We start from the raw sequence: 10,345 nt of genomic DNA on the forward strand, positions 1-10,345 counted from the left end.
TAAGAGTGGGTTTGTTATAAAAGTGAGTTTGGCTTTCTCTTGCTCTCTCTCATGCATGCTTTCTTACCCTTCTGCCTTCTGCCATGGGATGACACAGCAAGAAGGCCCTTGCTAGATGCAGGCCCTTTGACCGTAGACTTCCCAGTTTCCAGAACTATAGGAAATAAAGTTTTTTTCTTTGTAAATCACCCAGTCTGTGTTATTCTGTTATAGCAACACAAAATGGACTAAGACAGGGGCTGTCCTATGCATTGTAGGATGTTTAGCAGTATCCCTATTTTCTGCCCACTAGATGCCAGTGGCAGCACACCCTTAGTTGTTACAATCAAAAATATCTCCAGACATTGTCAAATATTCCCTGAGGGGCAAAAATCACTCTGTACTTCCCTTTGAGAACTGCTGGTCTTAGTTGGGTGACCACTTGAGTGGAGGTGGTCACTGGGAAATTCTGTTGTCTGGACAACTTGCAATGGAGGGGAGAGCAGTATAACTGGAAGGAAGGTTTTGAATCTTGGCCCCTCCAGTTACTAGCCACATGACTTCTTTCCCTATCCCCTACTCACTCTTAGTCTCCCTTAACCAAAAAATTGCACACATACAATCTTTATTTTCATAAATGACTTTTACTTATCATTTCTCCTGACAGTAATTCTTGGCAATGTGCATATAACATGAAGGGAAGCATAACTTTCAGAAGTCATCAAAGATATTATCCTGTTGTCCTCATTTTCTTAAACCATTAAAATATTTTCATTTATAAAAATTAATCTAAATATAAATATTGACACTAAAGATCAAAATCACTTGATGACAAAATAATTCTTCTGGAACTATAACATATGCTTATGGTCTTTAATAGTAAATTAAATCTTTGCAGTTATTTGGCACAAGGAAACCTTTATAAAAGTTCAGATGCCACACAGCAGGCTGCTGCTGCTTCTTTTTTGTTGTTTTTTGTTTGCAAGGCTTACACAGTACACATTTTTGTCAAAGAAAACTGAATGTTTTTAACACTGTAACACAACAATAGTTGCTTTTCATGCCTCTTAAATAAAACGTTCTAGTTGGAAGTCAAATCTTTTTTGTTGTGTTTTTAAAATTTGTTTTTGTTTGTTTTGCTCTGAATCACACCAACAGAACAAAAAGCCAAAGATTTACTTATTTCAAAGGAGTCATTTCTGTTAGATGACACATAACACAGCATCAGCAAGGAGTATTGGGAGATTAACGTAGACCCCCATCAGGAGTGGATCATAGCACACAAGTCAGCAGAAAATCAGATCTGGAAATGCACATAGCAGCAAAATAACGTAGAGGTTGGAAACAACAGAGTTAGGCTTTTGTGATGCATTCCAATCATAATTAGCATAAAGGTGTGGCTTTGGCAAATTAATCTCTCTGGCCTTCAGTTATTCAATCTGAAATATGGGAAAACCTATTGAATAAGGTTGCCATACGGATTCAAATGAGAAGAACATTGCCTCCTTCAGAGCAGGCACTTAACACATATTCATCATAACTATTCTCTTGCCTCCTTTCTTTTACCTTCTTCCTAAGATTCAGACTATATCAGGAACAAACATAAAAGAAGGTTGTTAATGCCCAATTAATTGAGTGAAAGTTCAGTTCCATTTGCTTTTATAAACACTCTAAATAGTCATGCATTTGCTACGGGTTCAAAGAAACCACGGACATGGAGTGAGTTAGAGTCAATTCTTGTGTCCATTAAATGCACAGTTTGTCCTTGAATTTTTTATACCTATAAATTTTCTAAGGCTATTCCCTAATTTTTATCTTTAAGGTCATTTTACTACTTTGCTGAATATTTATTGGGAAGTAAATTTGGAGGACAAAAATTTTCTCATGTGGTTTTTCTCTGTGATAATTCATTTACCTAAACTTTGTTTAGATGTGATCATTGCTAAACCACATCATGTTGATTCTGGACAGTGCCCTAAAGTTGAGCCAATGATGGTCTTTCTCAAGTCCCTTTCCCCTTCAGATTTGGGAAACTATCAGTAAGCCCATGGAAGAACCCTAAATTCTTAATGAGACATTGTTTCAGATAGCCCTGGGCATGGCATGAGTGAGTCAGAACCTCTCATCCTATGGCTTGTGATTGCAAAGCGATGGGAATGACTGGTAGTGTGGTAGGCTAGGCTTTTAGCAGGAAGGAGGTGGCTGAAGGGAGACCAGCAGTCTTGATGGTTGAGCAATCCCCAAATTAGACTGTCCCTAGTGCTCACTGTAGGGACTTGCCTTTCCCTTAGGATTTGCAAGACAAAGATGCTTGTGAGAGATTAATAATCATTAATGATGTATTAAATAATAATTCCCACCTTCCTCCCTCCACCTCCCTCCAGCAGTTTTCCTTTGGACATATGTTGACATGGAATACTAGCTGAATCAAATGTATTAAAAAAAAGATCTTAAAGTCAACATACAGTAGCAAAGCAAACAGGGAAAATATGTATCTTAAACATGGAGCGCTGCTGTTGGAAGCCAGTGTCTTGGTTTTCTGTCTTGGATTCCCCTGGGAGCCTAAGGCAGAGAGTGGGCAAGACCGCAGTGCTGAAGTCTGAGACGGCTTTCTGGATGAGGTATCAGGACAGCCCTGTGCAATGGTGCACTGTGGCCTCCCCAGGCCTTCTCCTCAGGTGGAAATACATAGAGTACTCGATGGCTGTTGGGTCAAGGCACTGTCGTGTACGGCCGGAGGCAGTGGGTCACTGGCAGTGGAATTCCATGGTGTCAGTACATCACAGCTGACTCCAGAGCAGGCTCCTGAGGTGAGACATTGAACACACTCTCATCAGCCACTTGGGAAGAGTGAGAAGAAGCAATGAGAAATAATGTTTACTGCTTTTTATATCAAAAGCTATTCATGCTTTTTGACCAGTTAGATGTTTCACAACATGTAGAAACTGATGTCATTTTTTAACGCATACTTCTTAATCCACCTGAAATTAATTTTGGTATTTGGAATAAGGTAATTATCGAATGTGCCTTCTTTCCCACTACCATCCCAATGTCCAGTATTCCAAGCACAGTGTTCTTGTTTGTTTAATAATCCATACCTTCTTTACTAGTTTCTAAATCTTTTACAAAGATAATATAACACATTCTCATATGTGGCTGTATCTATTTCTAGGCTATTTATTTCATTAACGATCAGTTTCATTTCAGCTTTTAATTTGTCTTAAAATCTGGGAGGAAAATCTCTGTAATTTTGCAAAATGCTTTTGTCTATTCTTTCTGATTATTATATGAACTTTAATTCAAGGAAAATTTCACCGAGTTTTTTATGAAAATTGGATTATGCTACAAATTAATTTGGGAAGAAATGACTTTTCTTATTGAACTGTTGATGTGATTGATTTATTAAAATCCACTTATGCCTAGTGTTCCATTATTGGAATGCTAAGCATGTGGGAGTTATTTTATCCTACTGCTCAAGGTCATCACCAGGGTGATTTTTCACTCCTGCAAAAATTCAAAAAACTGCAACCTCCAGCATAAATGGGATTGATATCACAGTATTTAAGCTATCCTTGCATTCCCACAAAACCTACCTGTTATTTATTTTTTCATTCATTCTTAGAGACAGGGTCTCACTCTGTTGCTCAGGCTGGAGTGCAGTGGTGCGATCATAGCTCACCGCAACCTCAAACTTCTGGGCTCAGGGGATCCCCCCGTTAGCCTCTCCAGTAGCTGGGACTATAGGCACATGCCACCATGACTGGCTAACTTTTTATTTTTTGTAAAGACAGGTCTCACTATGTTGCCCAGGCTGGTCTTGAACTCCTGGCCTCAAGTGATCCTCCCACTTTGGTCTCCCAAAGTGCTGGAATTATAGGTGTGAGCCACCTTGCTTGGCCTACTGTCATTTATTACTGAATGCACTTCTCTTTAATTGGCTCATATTTTATTTCATATTCTTCATCTCTGAAGAAGTACAACTGGTGTAACGATTTTCGTTTGTCTGTACGTGCTTGTGTGTGATGGGCACAGAACATGTATACATGCTTACCAGCCACGGATCAGGCTTTCATGATTGGGGTTATGATAGCTTCACAACATGAATCTTTTAGTTTTCAATATTTTGATGACCTGGAATATTTTATATGGTATGGGAATTGTTCCTTAAAAAAAAATCAGCAAAATCATTTGGCACAGAATCTTTTTGAAAGGTTTAATAAATTTTAAGTTTCTTTTTATTTCTTAAGTTAGTTTTTGCTATTTTTCTGATTTGATTCTGATTTGACTAGTATTGATTCTAAATTTATGAGAATAGTTTTACATCACATTGTATATATAAAAAATTGACATCCTTTTATATAATCTTTTGTTTTCAGTTTTTTTCTTTATGTGACTTACAAAACATCTCTTTTTTTTTTTTTCAAATAACTCCTAGATGTAGCTGTAGAGAGATCATTTCTATAATTTCTGGTCTTAACTAAATGTTTTTTCAGTTTATTTTTGATGTCTGGAATTCAATGTCTAGTTAATTTGCTTCTTCTTTAACAAGGAACAAAATATTTAATACTATCAATTTGATGCAGTATAGTTTTATACGTATCCTATTTGCTTTGATATATGTAATGTTTTCATTTTGTAAGTGCCCTGTGGATTTTTCTAATTCAGTAGTTATTTTGAAGTGTGTGTGTGTGCATGTGAATGTGTATGGACAGTTGTGTATATGAGTTCAAGTGCTTTTTAACTTCTAAGTAGGGTTTCTGGGTTTTTTTGAAATTATCTTTGCTTTTTTTTTATTTTATTATTATTATTATACTTTAAGTTTTAGGGTACGTGTGCACAACATGCAGGTTTGTTACATATGTATACATGTGCCATGTTGGTGTGCTGCACCCATTAACTTGTCATTTAGCATTAGGTATCTCTCCTAATGCTATCCCTCCCCCCACCCACAACAGTCCCTGGAGTGTGATGTTCCCCTTCCTGTGTCCATGTGTTCTCATTGTTCAATTCCCACCTATGAGTGAGCACATGCGGTGTTTGGTTTTTTGTCCTTGTGATAGTTTACTGAGAATGATGGTTTCCAGTTTCATCCATGTCCCTACAAAGGACGTGAACTCATCATTTTTTATGGCTGCATAGTATTCCATGGTGTATATATGCCACATTTTCTTAATCCAGTCTATTGTTGTTGGACATTTAGGTTGGTTGCAAGTCTTTGCTATTGTGAATAGTGCCACTGTAAACATACGTGTGCATGTGTCTTTATAGCAGCATGATTTATAATCCTTTGGGTATATACCAGTAATGGGATTGCTGGGTCAAATGGTTTTTCTAGTTCTAGATCCCTGAGGAATCGCCACACTGTCTTCCACAATGGTTGAACTAGTTTGCAGTCCCACCAACAGTGTAAAAGTGCTCCTGTTTCTCCACATCCTCTCCAGCACCTGTTGTTTCCGGACATTTTAATGATCACCATTCTAACTGGTGTGAAATAGTATCTCATTGTGGTTTTGATTTGCATTTCTCTGATGGCCAGTGATGATGAGCATTTTTTCATGTGTCTGTTGGCTGCATAAATGTCTTCTTTTGAGAAGTGTCTGTTCATATCCTTCACCCACTTGTTGATGGGGTTGTTTATTTTTTTCTTGTAAATTTGTTTGAGTTCATTGTAGCTTCTTGATATTAGCCCTTTGTCAGATGAGTAGGTTGCAAAAATTTTCTCTCATTTTGTAGGTTGCCTGCTCACTCTGATGGTAGTTTCTTTTGCTGTGCAGAAGCTCTTTAGTTTAATTAGATCCCATTTGTCAATTTTGGCTTTTGTTGCCATTGCTTTTGGTGTTTTAGACATGAAGTCCTCACCCATGCCTATGTCCTGAATGGTAATGCCTAGGTTTTCTTCTAGGGCTTTCATGGTTTCAGGTCTAACATTTAAGTCTTTAATCCATCTTGAATTAATTTTTGTATAAGGTGTAAGGAAGGGATCCAGTTTCAGCTTTCTACATATGGCTAGCCAGTTTTCCCAGCACCATTTATTAAATAGGGAATCCTTTCCCCATTGCTTGTTTTTGTCAGGTTTGTCAAAGATCAGATAGTTGTAGATATGCGGCATTATTTCTGAGGGCTCTTTTCTGTTCCATTGGTCTACATCTCTGTTTTGGTACCAGTACCATGCTGTTTTGGTTACTGTAGCCTTGTAGTATAGTTTGAAGTCAGGTAGCGTGATGCCTCCAGCTTTGTTCTTTTGGCTTAGGATTGACTTGGTGATGTGGGCTCTTTTTTGGTTCCATATGAACTTTAAAGTAGTTTTTTCCAATTCTGTGAAGAAAGTCATTGGTAGCTTGATGGGGATGGCATTGAATCTATAAATTACCTTGGACAGTATGGCCATTTTCACGATATTGATTCTTCCTACCCATGAGCATGGAATGTTCTTCTATTTCTTTGTATCCTCTTTTATTTCATTGAGCAGTGGTTTGTAGTTCTTGTAGTACAAGGGTCCTTCACATCCCTTGTAAGTTGGATTCCTAGGTATTTTATTCTCTTTGAAGCAATTGTGAATGGAAGTTCACTCATGATTTGGCTCTCTGTTTGTCTTTTATTGGTGTATAAGAATGCTTGTGGGCCGGGTGCGGTGGCTCACGCTTGTAATCCCAGCACTTTGGGAGGCTGAGGCGGGCGGATCACGAGGTCAGGAGATCGAGACCATGGTGAAACCCCGTCTCTACTAAAAATACAAAAAATTAGCCAGGCGTGGTGGCGGGTGCCTTTAGTCCCAGCTACTCAGAGAGGCTGAGGCAGGAGAATGGCGTGAACCCGGGAGGCAGAGCTTGCAGTGAGCCGAGATTGCACCACTGCACTCCAGCCTGGGCGACAGAGCAAGACTCTGTCTCAAAAAAATAAAAATAAATAAAAAAATAAAAAAGAATGCTTGTGATGTTTGTACATGGATTTTGTATCCTGAGACTTTGCTGAAGTTGCTTATCAGCTTGAGGAGATTTTGGGCTGAGACAATGGGGTTTTCTAGATATACAATCATGTCGTCTGCAAACAGGGACAATTTGACTTCCTCTTTTCCTAATTGAATACCCTTTATTTCCTTCTCCTGCCTGATTGCCCTGGCCAGAACTTCCAAGAATATGTTGAATAGGAGTGGTGAGAGAGGGCATCCCTGTCTTGTGCCCATTTTCAAAGGGAATGCTTCCAGTTTTTGCCCATTCAGTATGATATTGGCTGTGGGTTTGTCATAGATAGCTCTTATTATTTTGAGATACGTCCCATCAATACCTAATTTATTGAGAGTTTTTAGCATGAAGCGTTGTTGAATTTTGTCAAAGGCCTTTTCTGCATCTATTGAGATAATCATGTGGCTTTTGTCTTTGGTTCTGTTTATGTGCTGGATTACATTTATTGATTTGCGTATGTTGAACCAGCCTTGCATCTCAGGGATGAAGCCCACTTGATCGTGGTGGATAAGCTTTTTGATGTGCTGCTGGATTTGGTTTGCCAGTATTTTATTGAGGATTTTTGCATCAATGTTCATCAAGGATATTGGTCTAAAATTCTCTTTTTTGGTTGTGTCTCTGCCAGGCTTTGGTATGAGGATGATGCTGGCCTCATAAAATGAGTTAGGGAGGATTTCCTCTTTTTCTATTGATTGGAATAATTTCAGAAGGAATGATACCAGTTCCTCCTTGTACCTTTGGTGGAATTCAGCCATGAATCCATCTGGTCCTGGACATTTTTTGGTTGGTAAGCTATTAATTATTGCCTCAATTTCAGAGCCTGTTATTGGTCTATTCAGAGATTCAACTTCTTCCTGGTTTAGTCTTGGGAGGATATATGTGTCGAGGAATTTATCCATTTCTTCTAGATTTTCTAGTTTATTTGCGTAGAGGTGTTTATAGTATTCTCTGATGGTAGTTTGTATTTCTGTGGGATCAGTGGTGATATCCCCTTTATCATTTTTTTTATTGTGTCTATTTGATTCTTCTCTCTTTTCTTCTTTATTAGTCTTGCTAGTGGTCTATCAATTTTGTTGATCTTTTCAAAAAGCCAGCTCCTGGATTCATTAATTTTTTGAAGGGTTTTTTGTGTCTCTATTTCCTTCAGTTCTGCTCTGATTTTAGTTATTTCTTGCCTTCTGCTAGCTTTTGAATGTGTTTGCTGTTGCTTTTCTAGTTCTTTTAATTGTGATGTTAGGGTGTCAATTTTAGATCTTTCCTGCTTTCTCTTGTGGGCATTTAGTGCTATAAATTTCCCTCTACACACTGCTTTGAATGTGTCCCAGAGATTCTGGTATGTTGTGTCTTTGTTCTCGTTGGTTTCAAAGAACATCTTTATTTCTGCCTTCATTTCATTATTTACCCAGTAGTCATTCAGAAGCAGGTTGTTCAGTTTCCATGTAGTTGAGCAGTTTTGAGTGAGTTTCTTAATCCTGAGTTCTAGTTTGATTGCACTGTGGTCTGAGACAATTTGTTATAATTTCTGTTCTTTTACATTTGCTGAGGAGTGCTTTACTTCCAACTATGTGGTCAATTTTGGAGTAGGTGTGGTGTGCTGAAAAGAATATATATTCTGTTGATTTGGGGTGGAGAGTTCTGTAGATGTCTATTAGGTCCGCTTGGTGCAGAGCTGAGTTCAATTCCTGGGTATCCTTGTTAACTTTCTGTCTCGTTGATCTGTCTAATGTTGACAGTGGGGTGTTAAAGTCTCCCATTATTATTGTGTGGGTGTCTAAGTCTCTCTGTAGGTCACTAAGGACTTGCTTTATGAATCTGGGTGCTCCTGTATTGGGTGCATATATATTTAGGATAGTTAGCTCTTCTTGTTGAATTGATCCCTTTACCATTATGTAATGGCCTTGTTTCTTTTGATCTTTGTTGGTTTAAAGTCTGTTTTATCAGAGACTAGGATTGCAACTCCTGCCTTTTTTTGTTTTCCATTTGTTTGGTAGATCTTCCTCCATCCCTTTATTTTGAGTCTGTGTGTGTCTCTGCATGTGAGATGGGTTTCCTGAATACAGCACACTGATGGGTCTTGACTCCTTATCCAATTTGCCAGTCTGTGTCTTTTAATTGGAGCATTTAGCCCATTTACATTTAAAGTTAATATTGTTATGTGTGAATTTGATCCTGTCATTGTGATGTTAGCTGGTTATTTTGCTTGTTAGTTGATGCAGTTTCTTCCTAGCCTCGATGGTCTTTACAATTTGGCATGTTTTTGCAGTGGCTGGTACTGGTTGTTTCTTTCCATGTTTAGTGCTTCCTTCAGGAGCTCTTTTAGGGCAGGCCTGGTGGTGACAAAATCTCTCAGCATTTGCTTGTCTGTAAAGTATTTTATTTCTCCTTCACTTATGAAGCTTAGTTTGGCTGGATATGAAATTCTGGGTTGAAAATTCTTTTCTTTGAGAATGTTGAATATTGGCCCCCACTCTCTTCTGGCTTGTAGAGTTTCTGCTGAGAGATCCGCTGTTAGTCTGATGGGCTTCCCTTTGTGGGTAACCTGACCTTTCTCTCTGGCTGCCCTTAACATTTTTTCCTTCATTTCAACTTTGGTGAATCTGATAATTATGTGTCTTGGAGTTGCTCTTCTCTAGGAGTATTTTTGTGGCATTCTCTGTATTTCCTGAATTTGAATGTTGGCCTGCCTTGCTAGATTGGGGAAGTTCTCCTGGATAATATCCTGCAGAGTGGTTTCCAACTTGGTTCCATTCTTCCCGTCACTTTCAGGTACACCAATCAGACGTAGATTTGGTCTTTTCACATAGTCCCATATTTCTGGGAGGCTTTGTTCGTTTCTTTTTATTCTTTTTTCTCTAAACTTCTCTTCTTACTTCATTTCATTCATTTCGTCTTCCATCGCTGATACCCTTTCTTCCAGTTGATCGCATTGGCTACTGAGGCTTCTGCATTCATCACGTAGCTCTCGTGCCTTGGTTTTCAGCTCCGTCAGGTCCTTTAAGTACTTCTCTGCATTGGTTATTCTAGTTATCCATTCGTCTAATTTTTTTTCAAAGCTTTTAACTTCTTTGCCATTGGTTCAAATTTCCTCCTGTAGCTCAGAATAGTTTGATCATCTGAAGCCTTCTTCTCTTAACTCATCAAAGTCATTCTCTGTCCAGCTTTGTTCCATTGCTGGTTAGGAGCTGCGTTCCTTTGGAGGAGGAGAGGTGCTCTGATTTTTAGAGTTTACGGTTTTTCTGTTGTTTTTTTTCCCATCTTTGTGGTTTTATCTACCTTTGGTCTTTGATGATGGTTACGTACAGATGGGTTTTTGGTGTGGATGTCCTTTCTGTTTGTTAGTTTTCCATGTAACAGACAGGACCGTCAGCTATAGGTCTGTTGGAGTTTGCTAGAGGTCCACTACA

General features: G+C 38.6%; 1 protein-coding gene across 5 annotated transcripts in view; it reads right to left on the reverse strand.

Moving 5' to 3' along the window:
- Window positions 1–603: 603 nt before the first annotated feature.
- The window catches only part of MYRIP (myosin VIIA and Rab interacting protein), a 460,077-nt gene continuing 450,335 nt past the window's right edge, over window positions 604–10,345 (reverse strand). For all 5 annotated transcript variants that reach the window (XM_030812079.1, XM_030812078.1, XM_030812077.1 and 2 more), the window contains one exon: window positions 604–2,784. In XM_030812079.1, coding sequence (XP_030667939.1) covers window positions 2,752–2,784 — 33 coding nt within the window. In that variant the 3' untranslated portion in view covers window positions 604–2,751. The remainder of the gene's footprint in view (window positions 2,785–10,345) is intronic.

The sequence above is a fragment of the Nomascus leucogenys genome, chromosome 4 (assembly GCF_006542625.1).
Source record: "Nomascus leucogenys isolate Asia chromosome 4, Asia_NLE_v1, whole genome shotgun sequence".
Taxonomy (NCBI): Eukaryota; Metazoa; Chordata; class Mammalia; order Primates; family Hylobatidae; genus Nomascus; species Nomascus leucogenys.